Source organism: Engraulis encrasicolus, chromosome 10, assembly GCF_034702125.1.
Source record: "Engraulis encrasicolus isolate BLACKSEA-1 chromosome 10, IST_EnEncr_1.0, whole genome shotgun sequence".
Taxonomy (NCBI): Eukaryota; Metazoa; Chordata; class Actinopteri; order Clupeiformes; family Engraulidae; genus Engraulis; species Engraulis encrasicolus.
This window is the reverse complement of record NC_085866.1, coordinates 42066643-42083953: the sequence shown is the minus strand read 5'-3', so window position 1 is coordinate 42083953 and position 17311 is coordinate 42066643. Positions and strand designations below refer to the sequence as shown.

Here is a 17311-nt window from a genome sequence, read left to right as displayed (position 1 = left end):
AGGAGAGGAGTGAAGTGAAGCGTGGACATACAGAGGAATAGGGCAGAAAGCAGGACAGACAAACAGAAATAGATAGAGCGAAAGAGCAACAGAAGGAGCGATAGAGAGAGAGAAAGAGAGCTAGAGGGAAGAGAGGAAAAATAAGAGATAAAGAAGCAAAGAAGCCAAAATACAGGCATATGGCAGAAGAGGTATTGAGAGACGAGATGAGAGATAGCATGAGTACACAGTGGTGGGTGTAAAAAAAGAGCAAGTGAGAGAGAGAGAGGGAGGAAAAAAGAGCAGAGGAGAGGAGAGTGGGAGAACTGCACTCTAGAGAGAGAGAGAGAGAGAGAGAGAGAGAGAGAGAGGGAGAGAGAGAGTGGGAGAGAATGAGTGATACAGTGAGTGAGTGAATGAGAGAGAGAGAGAGAGAGAGAGAGAGAGAGAGAGAGAGAGAGAGAGAGAGAGAGAGAGAGAGCGGGCAAGACAGAGAGAGCGGGCAAGACAGAGAGAGCGAGAGAGAGAGAGGGTGAAGGAGAGACTAGCAGGAGAGTGGCTGAGCGGGTAGAGTGGTACCACTCCACAGGAACTACTTCACAGCGCACTTGCTCTTGCTGGCTGGCTCACAGGCTTTCTCTTCCTCTTTCTCTGTCATTCTCTCTCTTTCCTTTTCCCCCTCTCTCTTTCTTTCTCCCTCTCCCTCTCTTGCTCAAACACACACACACACACACACACACACACACACACACACACACACACACACACACACACACACACACACACACACACTGGTGGATAGCTATAGCTCTCTCCCTGGACTGGCCGCAGAGATGGGGTCAGCCACTGAGACCAGCGACGAGGACCAGCATCCAGCGGACATTAGCGGGGTTTGACATTCAGCCATCACAAACACACACTCAACAAACACACAGGCGCACACACACACACACACACACACACACACACACACACACACACACACACACACACACACACACACACACACACACACACACACATAAACACAACAGTGGTGGAGTACTGTACTTCATCTCCTGCTAAAATCTTCCAGGCGAAAGAGGAGTGGTCTATCAGCCATGACAGGTAAGAGCCCATCTCTAAAATCCGATTTTAATATCTGCACAGTGCTTTTGGCGGTGTTCATTCAACAATTAGAGAATAGGACCAACTAGAAGAATGCTACATTAAACTCAACTGGGGGTACAGTACACAATTTGCTGTATGCCTTGCGTGTCAGAAGGGAACCAGCGCTTTGGTAACCTGAGCCTCCACACAAGTGCATGTGATTGTTTATACTGGAAATAACACGTAGAGTAGCAGAGTGGAGTAGCACTATAGAGAGAGACATCTCTATAAAGGTTATACTGTATGTTCATGTGATGTGTACACTGCTACATATATAATTCTTTCAACAAAAAACAAAAAAACAAATGTTAGAAAGAACTGGGCACCAATATATCTGATTTACAATGGCAGTCTACTCTGACAAACATACATTCATCATCAATTTGTCTTAGACACTCTGTTATTCAATTCAAAATCATCCACCGTCTACATTGGTCCAAGACAAGGCTAGCTAGGATAATGCCTGATATTGACCCAACATGTGACAGATGCGAAGTTGAACCAGCTACACTTGTACACGTTTTGGAGTTATCCTAAACTATCTGAGTTCTTGAATTCAGTCTTTGTCCTCTTGTCTAAAGCTTTGAATGTGGATATTGAATCATCTCCATTTGTTGGTATTTCTGAGTGTAACTGTAGCAACATTTAGATTCAAGATTCAGGATCTAGTGTCCTTTTATACAAAACAATTGGTACTATTGGATATTTAGAATTTTGTATTTCAGTTATTAGTCAGGTGCGATGGGGGTGGGTGGGTTGAATTTTGTTGTATGTTTGTTATGTACCAAACATAAAAAATAAAAAAGACTTGAGATTAAAAAAAGCTGGTAGAATTAACGTGTAAATACCATGTAGATTGATGCTGTAGAGCAATGCTCTCTACAAAGGTTATATGATATCATGTGACATGTACACTGCTAGATCTATGGTGGTCGCTGTTATTGTACATCACTTGAACGACTGGAATGTCCCTCTCTGTGTGCGGGACAGCGCAACATAATGGTGAATTCTGATCAAACAGTGACAAAATATTTGATAGAGGAAGATTGGATTGCGATAACGGTCACTCAGAGTGTCATGTGTATTGTGAAGGGCAGGACGTGTACAACTGTGCAGCAGTTGAGAAAACACATGAAATATAATAATGGTAAACACATATATGATTCTCTAAAAAAGTGTGTATACTTACATTTGCACCTTGTCCGACACAATGATGCATGTCATAATTAGGGAATGAAAGAGAGAGAGAGAGGCACTGTGTGTATGTGTGTGTGTGCGGCCGTGTATGTGTCTGCGTGTGTGTCAGCGTGCGTGTGTGTGAGTGTGTGTGTGTGTGTGTATGTATGTGTGCACGCGTGCATGTGTGTGTGATAGAGACAGTGGGTGCCTGTAAGGTAAAGCGACCCCCTCCAGACCTATGCTACCCCCTCTTCTACTTTGCCATTAGTTATCTAACAGCGGTCCTGTGGCAGATGCTACAGTCTGAGCTGCCTCAAATCTGCTCAGTGGACAGGACAGCAGTAATGGAAGGGTAAAATGGAGGGGTTTAGACAGGTGTGTGTGTGTGTGTGTTGTGCAGTGTGTTCTTGGCGAAGTGTGTATATGTGCACATGCGAGTGTACGTGTGTGTGAGGTATGATTTCTCTTGGGGATGGATGTGTGTCAGGGGAAGGGGGCTAACTAACAACTTCCTTTGCTCATTAGGCTGATATTCAGCTGATATTCTTTCAAGGACCCTCTATGAGTCATCCCTTTGCTTCGTTTTAAAAAAGCAACAGTCCCATGACAAACCATGCCAATGTGTGTCTGTGTGTATATGCACGACTGTAATTGCCCTTTGTGCATTAGTCTGTGGGGTCAATGCTGAACTTAGCTCTGAATGCGTGTTAGCGAGTATGTTTGTTCATGTGTGCATGTGTGGATGCACCAGTGTGTGTGTGTGTGTGTGTGTGTGTGTGTGTGTGTGTGTGTGTGTGTGTGTGTGTGTGTGTGTGTGTGTGTGTGTGTGTGTGTGTGTGTGTGTGTGTGTGTGTGTGTGTGTGTGCGTGTGTGTGTGGTTGTGTGTGCATGTGTGTCTCTGCGTCCGCGTGCCTGTGCGCCTGTTTGAGTATGTCCCGAGGTTAGTGCCAGAGTAGCTTGGCGCTGTTTGTGCAGCAATGTCCAGAGTCTCTGGTGGCAGTGGCCGACTCATGCCTGCTATAAATACAGAACCGGGTCTAAGAAAGGAGCCATTTTAAAGAGCTAGCAACAGATCCCTGACCTTGACATAAACAGAGGAAGTCCTAAGAAGCGAAAACGCTCACTCCACTCCGTCCACCATGCAAGCCCAAAAGAACAAACAGCCCAGGAAGCAGCTATGAAGCAAAGCACAGGCAGAAAGATTGAGACAGACAGACAGACAGACAGACAGAGAGAGAGAATGACAGACAGACAGACAAGCCTCTTAGATTGCAAAGTTCTAAGAAGTTCTCCACCATGTAAAATTGTAACAACAAACAGCCAGCGAAGCACCCATGACACTCACCACAGACAAACAAGACAGAAAGATAAACTGACAGGGCCTCTGAAATTTAGATGCCGTCTTTTGGCAGAGCTGTGAGTAATTATGGCAGAGCAGATTTGCTCTGGTAGAGAAATGGCAGCGTGGATGGAGGACGACTCATGCGAGAGAGGCAGACCTCTTGTTGGAGCAGTTGCATGTTTCCACTCGTGTCTCCTGGCATGGCTTGAAGTGGAGACCTCAGAAGCTGCATTCTGTGATTTATACTGCATTTCAAATTATTATGCAAATCACAATTTCCACTGATTTTACAAACGTCAATATAAATAATAAGTCATCATAATTTCCATAATTTTTTATCAACCATTGTTTTTGAACCAACCTTCCCACGATAATGATTTTTCTAAAATGAAAAACTTAAAATGCACTGTTCCAAATTATAATTAATAAAAATGGTCATTTGTGAATTTGGAAGCATTAGTAAGTGATAATTACAGGAATCAAAAGCTATTTTCTCATGCGAGCGAGGCAGACCGCTGCTTTGCTTGTTGTTGGAGCGGTTGCATGTTTCCGCTCATGTCTCCTGGCACGGCATGTGGTGGGGCTTCCTCAGTAGTGTCCAGCTGCAGCCTGGGATTTATGTGGTGTGAGAGATGCTCTCGGCATGCTGTCTGTTCTCTTTATGACCGTAATGTGTTTTATTTATTCGTTCAGTTATTTTTTTAGGGTTTTGACCAAAGCACGCACATTTGGGATTTGAATAGGGAGTAGGTCTACAAGGACAGTCATTGACATGTACATAAAAAAGTCAGCTTTGACCAGACTTGTGCTCCCAATGGTGTTTTCCCCAGTAGCATTATTGTTACCATGACATTTTGGGCTTACTCATCCCTTCTGTAGACATTCAGTAATGCACATTGTTTATTGTCACAGGAAAAACGATCATGTTTCTGTTTTCCCCAGTCAGTTGCCTTTCTATGAATTCCCCTATGAATCCTGCTCTGTCACAGGGGTTGTGAATATGCTTTGGTTACTTACCCCGTCCTCTGTCATTCCACTTCCTAGTAGCCTAGTAATGCCCACCGATCTACCAGTGGAACACTGTAATAGATGTTAAAAAGACTTTCCTACTATCCAATGCCAATCTGGTAACAGCAAAATAATATCTGGGACCATGCCTTAAGTTCTAACTCTGTTTACCTTGTTGTGTCACAGTGGAAATGATCACAGCAATTTCCTTTTTCCTTTTGATCCATTTGGCTTTGTTCATTTCAACCAGATTTTGTCTCCCAACAGTACATTTCCCTTTAGTATTATTGTTTACTCTAATGTTCCTTCTGATGTTCACATTCTTAATTTACTTTATTTACTGTTTTTTTTTTAATTTCCACAGGGGGAGTAATCTCGGCCTTCGCCTTCCTCTTAATGGTTCACGTGGCATCGGCCTGCCCCAAAGAGTGCACGTGCGATGCCCACGCCAAGTCGGTGGACTGTCGGGGCCGTGGCCTGTACGATGTGCCACGCCACTTGCAACCTGACACGCTGGAGCTACACCTGCAGGACAACCGCATCCGGGGCCTGGGCTCCATGGCCTTCCGCGAGGTCCCACAGCTCAGGGTACTGGACGTCTCCAACAACTCTATCACCTCCGTGTCCCCCAGCGCCCTGCTGGGTCTCCGGAGCCTACGCAGCCTCAGCCTGGCCCACAATGCCATTCGTGAGCTGGACCGGAGACTACTGGGCTCCGTGCGCAACCTGACACTGCTGGACCTGTCGCATAACGCCATCACAGGGCTTCCCGGAGCGCTGGCTGACAGCATGCATCCGCTGCGGAAGCTGGCGCTGGGCTACAACCGGCTGTCGAAGCTCGACCGCAGTCACCTGGAAGCGCTGGAGAGCTTGGAGGAGCTGGAGCTGAGGGGGAACCCCTGGCGGTGCGACTGCCACATGATCGCACTCAAGCTCTGGCTGGAGTCCTTCATGTTCAGGGGTAGGTGGCTGTTAAATCGTGTGTGTGGCGAGTTTGGGGTGGGGGTTGGCAATTGGTGTGGTGGGGTTTTTTTGTAAATGGAAAATCTGTGGTATTACGAGAGTTGGTCTTGGTAATGAAGGTTTGAAGGTTCTTATCTTTTACCCGTACTAACAATCAAGTGGCTAGCTCAATGGGGGGATTTGGTTTGCTTCAGCGGACAGTTGTGGTTACAGGAGTACAGGTTGGGGTCAGGGAGTTCCGGAGATAGAAGTGTTGCAGTTTTGAACGCCTGTAACTGTATTCAGATTGCAGGAGAACCCCTGAAGGTGCATGTGACTGCCACATGATCACACTCTGGCATGAGAGCTTCCTCTTGGTGCAGTGGTGGGGGATTTGATTAGGTTTTGTTTGGTGGGCAATTGTGGGAAATTGAGTAGCTGTGCAGCCTGATTTTTAGGGAATGGTCTTTGGAATGAAGGCTTGGAGGATTGAATCCTGTTCCCGTATGAGGAATCAGGTCAGCAAACAGTCATACCCCGTGTCTCAATCCACGCACTTCTGCACTTCGGGCACTGTGTTTCAGTGCCTAGGGCACTCACGCTGAAAGTTTCGGTTGAGTCAGTGCACTGAAAGCGCCCGGATGATCCCCTAACAATGGCGGAAAACGCAGTGCTTGAAAGATGGGCTGAATCTCAAATGGTGCACTTGTGCACTTTAGTGTTCATGTTTCAGTGCGTATGCCGTATTAGTTACGCACTGAAACATAGTGCCCGAAGTGCACAAGTGCACCATTTGAGATCCAGCCATAGACACTGCATGCACTAAATGGCCGCCATGTTGACAATGAAACGGAGGAAACATGGCATTCAGTTCAGTAGAAGAGTTTGGTCAACAGTCTCCTAATTCTGCTACTTATGTTGCTGAGACACCAACCTTTTCAAGCCAACCCAAGTATTGTATGTGTGATTGTTGCTCTTTGGGGCGAAGGAAATGTAAATACAAGCACGAGACGCTGTGCATTATAAAGAGTATCCAACCGATATTTTGGCGAGCTAATGCCATGCTCAGACGTCACTTCCAGCGAGGGCACAGTGCATAGTGCTCAAGCTTTTCCACAACACTATGCACTGAAGACCTCAGTGCACTGTGTGCACTGTGCACTGCCCACCAGTGCACTGACACAAGTGTGTGGAATGAGACATGGGAATAGGAAGTGTTTCTGTGTGTGAGGTGCTGACTGTAAAGTTTGGCTCTGTATTGTGCTGGCTGAAATGTTTCACGAGGGAACTTTTGAGGTGTTTTGTGCAAGGTCAGAATTTGCTCCAATTAGACTGTGTCAGTGGCTGTCTCCCAGGGAGGACCAGCAGAAAAGTAGAGCCCATCTCTCTCTCTCTCTCTCTCTCTCTCTCTCTCTCTCTCTCTCTCTCTCTCTCTCTCTCTCTCTCTCTCTCTCTCTCTTTCTATACAGTGCTGAAGAGTACAGAACACCCACACACAAGCACACACATGTGCGCGCACACACACACACACACACACACACGCACGCACCCACGCATGCACGCACACAAGCTGGTATTGCTGTTCATATGGGCCTCACATGGACTCCTACTGCCATACAAGACCAAAGCCATCCCAACACCTTTCCTGTCAGTATAGCAGTATTTAATTTGTTTTTAATCAAGTGCATTTGGCCCTCCCATGTACAGAAAAAACAAAATCATACATACAGCACATGTGCGCACCTATGCACACACACGTACAGTACACGGAACCACACACACACACACAACTTTTGAAGAATCCCTCAGTCTGTTTGTCCAACCGCGAGCAGGCTCTGTCCGTAGGTGTTATCGATCGCTTTGTCATGAATGTGATGGTGGGAGGAAACTTTGACCCACAGCCTCAAGACAAAACTAAGACTGAAAGAAGCGCCAAAGGGCAAATACTGTATCTATAACTCTATTGTATTTCTTACTTTACAAAACTTCTTGCTGAATAAAAGGACACATGATGGCAACCTCTGAAAGGTAACTTGAGTCATGGAAAGAGTGAGAGGCATGAGGGCATACTGCATTTCAGAGAAAGAAAGATGGAGAGAGAGAGAGAGAGAGAGAGAGAGAGAGAGAGAGAGAGAGAGAGAGAGAGAGAGAGAGAGAGAGAGAGTGAACATGATAGATAGAGAGAGAAAGATGAACAAAGGACATACATACATATAGACAGATAGATACAGAGAGAGAGAGAGAGATGAGGGAAAGACAGATAGAAAGATAGAGAGCACTTAAAGCGTTGGTCTTGAAGCATGTGAGTCAGACTGTGGGTTTGCTGCTGGCAGCACTGCTCGAACCCCTTGGGAGGCCGTGAGAGAGAGAGCCTCCTCTTCAGGGCCAGGACAGTAGCACTTCTGCAACACACACACACGTACACACGTACACACGTACACACACACACGCACACACTAAACACAGTACATGTGCACGGTGTGGAAAGCGAGTGGGCTTGCATTACCACAGGGGTCATGGATAGCGGTAGCGATAGCCGCTCCCCTTTTGTTTAAAATAGACTCAGTGCTAACTTCAAAGGCCAGTCAGGAGCTAACAGGCAAAAACATGGGTAGCCATGAGTGGCGAAAGCTACGTGTGAAGGGGAGCTGATACCCATGCACGCCTCGCATGATATGCCAATTATGGCTGGCAGCGGAGGTTTGTCATCACTCTGCTCGCAAACTCGAAACCCGAGGAGGAGGCTTTCCTTTCCTCTCCTCTCCCTCTTGCACCAGCAATGCTGGTGTTACGACCAAAACAAACCAGGTTGCCATCGCCTGATGGATGTCATTGCCTTGCCAACAGCAGTCTCTCATCACGGCGTGCCCAAACTAGTGGCACTAAAATACAGTGCAAAGATAACAGACAGACACACATATCAAGTAACAAAGCAAGAACTACACATGGGCCAGTTGTTGAATACTGTGTAGCCTTCTTCAGTGCAGACCAGCAAAGGTTAGTTAGTCAGTCCCTCTGATTTTTGGGAAACTCATCAACCAGGTGTCTTTCCCTTGAGAGTTCACTTCAGCGTAGCAGTCACATCAGGCTGTTGAAGACAGGCATACAGTATATCCCAATGACAGCAATGGAAATACTACTTTCAGGGGTCAATGGGAATCCATCAAATGTCTAGTTGTATCCCAAAGACAGTCATAACCTAATCCTAATCAGACCACTGATGTATGATGATGTGGGCGTAGTCTTTGCTTTGTTTTTTATTGGTGCCTGGTGACTCAAGAAAGGAAACAGAGAACCTGAGAATAGACAGGCTGCCCAGACTAGAATGCAAGTCTACAGCAGTGTATGTAGCATCAGGGGGGTTATGGAAACACCAGAATATGGTCCCAAGGATAAATTACTGTGGCAGAACGCTCATGAAGCAAAGTGCTATTTCATCATGATCAGCGATCACACCCCAGTGGTGTAAAATCACAAACAGAAGTCCATGTGCACTATCACCGTATGGGTTAGGGTCCCCTTTATGACTCCAGAATAAATGACAGTGGCAGAAAATGCATAATTAAAAGTGATATTTCTTTATCACTTATAACCATCAGTGATCACACCCAAAATGATGTCAATTTGGCTCAGAGACAATGTAAATCGGACTTCATGCAGCTTCACTGTCAGTATGGGCCAATTTAAAGTAAGTCACTGGTATAGGCATATCCAGGGCAGTGTTCCCTTGAAGAGAAATCTACTACAAAATAAATGACTGTGGCAGCCTACCCATGAACTCATGACTAGTACTATTTCATTATTATCATGATCAGAGATCAGACCCCTCCCCAATGATGTCAAGCTGAGCGCAAGACCACACCCAAATCTTGGTCCCAAGATCACACAAACCGGAGTATATGCATTCAGTTAATATGGGTATGGCCAGGCTACAATCACCTTGACGGCTCCAGGATAAATTACAGTGGCAGAATATGCACGAACATCAGGGGCCTCTAAGTTGCCTCTAAAACGTCTCTCATTTCCCTGTGGATGACATCGATGTCCTCCATTTTCTGAGCAAATCAGTCTTAATCAGCATCTTGCTGAGTAGAGGCACTGCTGCTGCTGCTGCCACTGAGGTATCGGGCGTCAGGCATCCTGGCCTATATTGCTTGCCACTTTAGCTAAACGGGTGCTTTTTTGCTTTCCCTTTCCCTTCACACTGGGCGTGAGCTCGCTGAAGTGGCTCTGGAACGATGACCTGGTTTCATTGGCCCTGTTGCTGCTACAGCTCACCTCTGAGAGAAATGAGAACCAAGATGGTGGATGTGTGTGTGTATGTGTGTGTGCGTGCGCGTGCGTGTGGTGTGTGTGTGTGTGTGTGTTGAGGGAACTGAGGTGTGAATGTCATCAGTCACAACTGCACCAGAGGGGTGTGTGTGTGTGTGTGTGTGTGTGTGTGTGTGTGTGTGTGTGTGTGTGTGTGTGTGTGTGTGTGTGTGTGTCTGTGTGTGTGTGTGTGTGTGTGTGTGTGTGTGTGTGTGTGTGTGAGTGAGAGAGAGAGAGAGAGAGAGAGAGAGAGAGAGAGAGAGAGAGAGAGAGAGAGAGAGAAAGAAAGAGAGAGACAGGACCTATGCAGCTTGACGAGAAAGTCCCAGGCAGACCCCTCATTAAATGGAGGGCACTAATATATAGAACAATAGAACAAGAGATAGAAGAGAGAAGAGAGGCAGAACGAGGGAGTGAGTGGGAGACAGAAAGAGAGAGAAAATGGGAGAGGCAGATGCAGAGATAAATGGAGATTAATGGGAAAAGCAGGTGAGGTATGTGGAAAAAGTTAGCACTGAGCATCATGCTTTATCACTATTTAAGCCATTTTACACCGGATTTCCCTTTTAAGAGAGAGGGGGAAATGAGTGCTAGAGTCAGATAGAGAAGAGGAAAAGAGGTAGAGAGAGAGAGAGAGAGAGAGAGAGAGAGAGAGAGAGAGAGAGAGAGAGAGAGAGAGAGAGAGAGCAACAGAAAGGACATCCTGTTACATCCAGGCAGTGTAATGCCATGTGAACATGCCATGGCTTTGGTCCCAGCCCCACAGCTAAAACACGAGACACGAGCGGGATTAAACCAGCTAAAAATGCTGTCCAATTAGCTGAGGCGGACCGTGAGAGGGGGAGAACGCTGAGGGCAGGAAGAGAGGGATTGAGCAAGTCACTGACTGGAAGTAAGCGGGGTAGAGGGCTTGTACTGTAGCATTATTGATAGTATTTTTTTTATCAGCGGAGTAATGTGAATGCTATGGTGCAGCTGTTCTTTATAGTAACGTAAACACCACACACACACACACACACACACACACACACACACACACACACACACACACACACACACACACACACACACACACACACACACACACACACACACACACACACACACACACACACACACACACACAAACCTTCAAGCCAAACTCTGACCCGAATCTTATCAGCACAATATTCTGTTAGTAGTACCATGCGATAGGTGCAGAGTTACAATCGCAAAAATGACCGTTTGAACTACGGAGACAGTGCAAAACCAAATAAACTCTGCAAGCCCAGCAGCCTAATCTCGAGACATGAAGCCATCTTCATTTGTCTTCACGTATATAAATAGACGCCATTAGACAGACGGGAGACGAGAGAGGGGGAACATCCCACAGCTGAATTAAATCATCACTAGCAAGCAGACCGTGAAGCATTCGGGGGCTGAGAAATTGTCATTAAATGAAATTCATGAATTGAACAAATGAGCTGCTTGTGTGTGTGTGTGTGTGTGTGTGTGTGTGTGTGTGTGTGTGTGTGTGTGTGTGTGTGTGTGTGTGTGTCTGTGTGCATGCATGTGCGTTTGAGTGTGCATGTGTGTTAATGTTTTAATTGTCTTTGACTCAAATTCTTTCTTCTTTTTACAGTACTTTTTTGTGTGAAGCACATTGAATTGCATCTGTGTATGAAATGTGCTTCACAAATAAACTTGCCTTGCCTTGATAAAATTAGCCTTCCAGCGCACGCTTTCCTCAGGGCCCCTGAGGTGACCTGTAGACGTTAACGTCTCGTTAGCTTAGCGCTCCTCAGGTAATTGACATTTATTAGCATCATGATGAGATCGGCCAGTTAGCCACTAAACAGCTGTGTGTATCTCTGCCCTATTCAAGCCTAATTACAACTGAGGAGGCTCTATGCGACCGTACACACGAGCACACACAAACCTCCACACACGCATGCACCCACAGGAAGAATTATATGTAGCCTACACATGCACCCACGTACATGCATACACACACACACACACACACACACACACACACACACACACACACACACACACACACACACACACACACACACACACACACAGAGAGTTGCAAAACATATGCTCAGACACTCCCCTTCAAACACACACACACACACACACACACACACACACACACACACACACACACACACACACACACACACACAGAGTTGCAAAACATATGCTCAGACACTCCCCTTCAAACACACACACACACACACACACACACACACACACACACACACACACACACACACACACACACACACACACACACACACACACACACACACACACACACACACACACACACACACACACACATTGTACAGTACACCAGAGCAGCTGTGGTGCTGTGAGAGCCATCAGGGGGGCGAGGGAGGCATGAAATACCTGTCAGGTTACCTCATCTGCCCCTTTATGCATAAGCGCTCAGCAGGGGCTGGGCTGGGAACAGACAGCTACTGGAACACAAACAATGCAGCATGTGGCTATCGGTGTAGCCTAGTGTCCACACTCTACCGCACGTAGCCACGGTGCTCAGGTGTGAGGACACTGCTGTGTTTAGATCTGTGATTGTGACAAACAGGAATATCCCCTTTGGCAGAAGATGAGACGCCATTGACTGTTGTATACGTTTGTGGCTTCGGCTGTTCTGCAGCTGGTTTTAGTGTTATCTCATCCGAAATAGCATGGTTTTGCTGCCAGGTAGAATTTTTTTTCAACCTGAAATGTTCCATATACGTACATTCGTATGCAATGAATATTCACTGTCAGCACAGGAATATATGCTTGCTAAGTGTGCTTCAGATAAAGTGTTCAGCAGATCTTTTCCTTTTTCTGAGAATTTGAAAACAGGGATTTGGAATTCTGTTACATTTCTAATGTTTATCAAGTAATCAAATGGCCTTACGTGTTGATTCTCTGTGCAATTGCTTTGATGTAATTCTCTTCTTGACCTTGATGTCTGAGTATGTCTGAGTATCTCTATAGATTTTCCTTTTGTTTTTATGTTCTGTAAAGCATCTTTGGGTGTCTTGAAAAGCACTAAACAAATCATATGTATGTATGTATGTATGTATGTATGTATGTATGTATGTATGTATGTATGTATGTATGTATGTATGTATGTATGTATGTATGTATGTATGTATGTGTGTGTGTGTGTGTATGTATGTATGTATGTATGTATGTATGTATGTATGTATGTATGTATGTATGTATGTATGTATGTATGTATGTATGTATGTGTGTATGTATGTATGTATGTGTGTATGTATGTATGTATGTATGTATGTATGTTTGTATGTATGATTATTATTATTATTCTAATTGATGGCTTTGATGTTTCCCCTCACTGTGCAGGTGGCATGGTGGACGAGGTGATATGCACGCAGCCCGACGGCATGAAAGACAAGGAGCTGCAGCGGGTCCCCTACGAGCTCTTCCACTCCTGCATGGCCACCAGCTACCACTACCTATTTGCCAACCTGCGCCACCTGGAGTCTGAGCACCGGCATCGGGGGCCGGCAGGAGACCACGCGCACCTGCCCGACCTGGCAACCGGAGGAGGAGGAGGAGCAGGAGGCTCCCTACCGGAGTGCGAGCCCAAGCAGCGTCCGCGACCAGTCAACCTGCGGCACGCCATCGCTACGGTGGTGATCACGGGGGTGGTGTGCGGCATCGTGCTGCTGATGATGCTGGCGGCGGCCGTGTACGGGTGCGCCTACGCCGCCATCATGGCGCACTACCAGCGGGATCTGAAGAAGGCGGAGCAGAGGGCGGCCGCGGCAGCAGTGAAGTTGCCCTGCGAGAAGGAGAAGGAGGCGACGGGCACGGCGGACGAGAAGGAGCCGCTGGAGAATACTATTGCGTGATGGATGAACGGACTTGTTGGGCACACTCGTGTGGGTACTGGGCACACGTGTGTCTGTGTGTGCATTGGGCACATGGGTGTGCATTTGACACGTGTGTGCATAGGTGCCACTGGATTATACCGGGATCTTCCGATGTTTCAGCAGTCTGTCCTCTGTGCAGGTGACATGTTGACACAAACAAGCGTGAGAGCTGTTGCCATCACCTGCAACCAATGCTAACTCACACAATACTGACAAGCATTCGCACACATGCACACTCACATGCACACACCTATCTAAACAAATGCTAAGACTTGACCAAAGCAATATGCACACATAGGCAAGCACACACATTTATCAATGCTCTCCCTTGATTCTTCGGGTAAATATATTTAAAATGCTAAAACACTCATCATATGACAACCAAACAACAAAGACAAACATTGCACAAAAAAAACATTTCACATATGCAACAACTTGAAACTTCCAGATACTAGCACACAAGCAGAAACACATTTTCATAATCCAAACACACACGGCCGCACACATGCACGCACATGCGTGCACACACAGACACACACACACACACAGACACACACACAGACACACACACAGACACACACACACACACACACACACACACACACGCACACACAGTACACACACACACACACACACACACACACACACACACACACACACACACACACACACACACACACACACACACACACACACACACACACACACACACACACACACACACACACACACACACACACACACACACAGTACACAGTACACAAACAAACCACACAGCTCCTCAGAGACTGCACACACTGCTGACATTGGTGCTGAGCTGTCTTACATGGAACAGAAACAACAAATGTTTGCACACAACTAAAACATTGCACTCCTAATCCTCTCTGCTCCAAGTCATTTGACCCCCCACCCCTCCATAGTGTACAAACAGGGCACTGGCGGACTACAGGGTTCGACCCGCGTTGGGATTAATGCTATGGAAACGTCCGTACTGTACAACACAGGACTTTTGTTTTGTTGCGTGTGGTGTAGGCCAAAGATAATGTTCAAGAGAAACATATCAGTGACTCTTCCATGTTGATGATGGACCCACAACAAAAAAAGTGGAGCGGGTTCGATTATAAAGCACAAATGGCATTATGTACATAATCTGCTGTAGTGGTGGCGAGACTGTTTGTTGGTTTGTTTTTGGATGTGCTTCTTTATCATATCGTTTGTTGTCTGAGTGTCAACATGTGTCAGTCAGGTGGATGTTTTTTATTGTATTCAAATGAGCCTATCAGGGTTTGACTGGGAAAGTAGGCAGCTGCTAATTGAGAATTTCTTGTACAACAGTGTGTGTGTGTGTGTGTGTGTGTGTGTGTGTGTGTGTGTGTGTGTGTGTGTGTGTGTGTGTGTGTGTGTGTGTGTGTGTGTGTGTGTGTGTGTGTATGTGTGTGTGCGCGCACGTGTGTGTGTGTGTGTGTGTGTGTGTGTGTGTGTGTGTGTGTGTGTGTGTGTGTGTGTGTGTGTGTGTGTGTGTGTGTGTGTGTGTGTGTGTGTGCGTGTGTGTGTGCGCGCGCGTGCATCCTGAGAAGATGTTGTGTGTGTTTTGTATAGATTTTAGGTTTTTGTAAGTTTATGTTTATCTGGGCCAGTGTCTGTCCCTTGTGTGATATTTGGGATGTAAGCACAAGAGTGAACATGTCTTGCATTAGTCAGGAGTTGTAAACATTTATCTGTTCATGTGTGAGAGAGAGTATCTGTATCTGTATCTGTATCTGTGTGTGAGAAAGAGAGAGCTGTAAGAGATTTTGTTCTGTTTGTTTGAACTGCCTGTTTAAGCAATAACATCTATTAGCCTATCATTCTATGTGTGTCTTTAAAGGCCAACTTCCGATAAAACTCAGTTTTACTCACTCCTTTCGAAGATCGGACGGTCACCCCAAGTTAAACTCACTTGCAAGGCTCTCATAGCGGTGCGTCAACTCTCCTGGCTGTGTTTCCCGGTGTTTCCCAATTTACATAAATAATGCAGAGAAACGAGCGAATCACGAAAGCCTTTCTGTGTTTCGTCACGTCGAAAGAAGGCGTTGCCCACAAAGGTTTATATCGACCCATTTATCTAAAAACATGTCGAGTAATTTTTTTCTGCTTGTTTTCAAAACAAGCAACGTCTGGTGGCCCGAAACATAGCTTAGCTTAGCTATCAGCTGGTTGCTACTCTCAGGTACACACACAGCACAAAGCCTCATTCATAAAGCCAACTCACTCTGGTTGCTCCGTGCCTGCAGCAAGCCTAGGGGTCGCTGTCGAAAGAGCACAGCCCTGAATGGAGCCTGCACGCCTCTGCTGGCGCCCCTATAGTGCAGTACCACCAGGGGAAGTGGCGACTCTGTTTGCCATTACATTCCCTCCGAGAACTGGAGGAGTGAGCCAATCAGAGACGTGTTTCTTCGAGAGCAGGAGGAGTGAGCCAATCAGAGACGCATTTCCACGAGAAACACGGAACACTCTCTCGTTTCTCCACAAGCCACCTTGCCAGCTTGAAAAAACGTCTTGAAACAAAGCAACCAGCGCGTTTTTTAAAACAGGACCAACGCGTAACACATTCAATAACATTGGGGAACACGGCAGTATTAATGAAATAACGTTGAGAGGCGATCTTTAAGCAATACAGGAACGTGAGTTATGTAAGACGAGAAAATAAGATGAGATTTTTCTGATGTGGCATACTCGCATCGCTATTGTTTGTCCTTTAAAAGAGTAAACAGGACCTGTCCAACATGCACTCGTCTAGTTAACATTTGACAAATCCCTCTGGACACATGTCAAACCTCTCACTGAGATGCTCATTCTGCCAAACACACAAACGCGTCGCGGAAGTGCTGCTACCCAGCTGTGAAATTGGCAATGATGGTGAATAGGGAACAAAAGCAAGCAGGGGAAGAAACATGGATGCGCTCGCGCACACACACACACACACACACACACACACACACACACACACACACACACACACACACACACACACACACACACACACGCAGACACGCAGACACACAAGCACACAAACACACACACACGCACAAACACACACACACACACACGCACAAACACACAGACACACACACACACACGCACGCACACGCACACGCACACACACAATCTAAAATGTTACAAAGGACACAGAGTTGGTCCGTGCTGTCGTGATAGACAGAAGCCCTATCCAGCTTACATAACGAAGGAAGCGAAAAAGCCCAGCAACGGATTATAGAGAGCGAAGGATGAACAGAGCAGCGGAGGAGGGAAGCGGAGAAGAGGGAGGAGGAGAGCGATGAGAGGGATGCGTGAGAGGACGAGGAGGGGAGCGGAAAGGAGAGGGAGGACGCTTTTTATGTTCATGTACTGAGGCTGTTCCTGACCCTTACACCACACACACACACACAATCTCTCTCTCTTTCTCTCTCTCTCTCTATCGCTCACTCTCTCTCGCTCTGTCTCTCTGTTTCTGACCCTT

The 17311-nt window shown here is 46.4% G+C and overlaps 2 protein-coding genes across 2 annotated transcripts in view; one reads left to right on the top strand and one right to left on the bottom strand.

The window, feature by feature from the left end:
• The window catches only part of cacna2d3a (calcium channel, voltage-dependent, alpha 2/delta subunit 3a), a 307539-nt gene that overhangs the window by 66534 nt on the left and 223694 nt on the right, over positions 1-17311 (bottom strand). The gene's annotated exons all lie outside the window — the stretch shown is intronic.
• Positions 990-14381, top strand: LOC134457115 (leucine-rich repeat and transmembrane domain-containing protein 1). Its single transcript, XM_063208922.1, has 3 exons — positions 990-1086; positions 5022-5618; positions 13280-14381. Exons 1-3 carry the CDS (start codon positions 1080-1082, stop codon positions 13789-13791), a joined length of 1116 nt encoding a protein of 371 aa, XP_063064992.1. The 5' UTR covers positions 990-1079; the 3' UTR covers positions 13792-14381.

Coding starts and splice junctions, on each gene's coding strand:
- LOC134457115 (XM_063208922.1), top strand. Junction 5,619..13,279: donor GGAGTCCTTCATGTTCAGGG/GTAGGTGGCTGT, acceptor CTCACTGTGCAG/GTGGCATGGTGGACGAGGTG.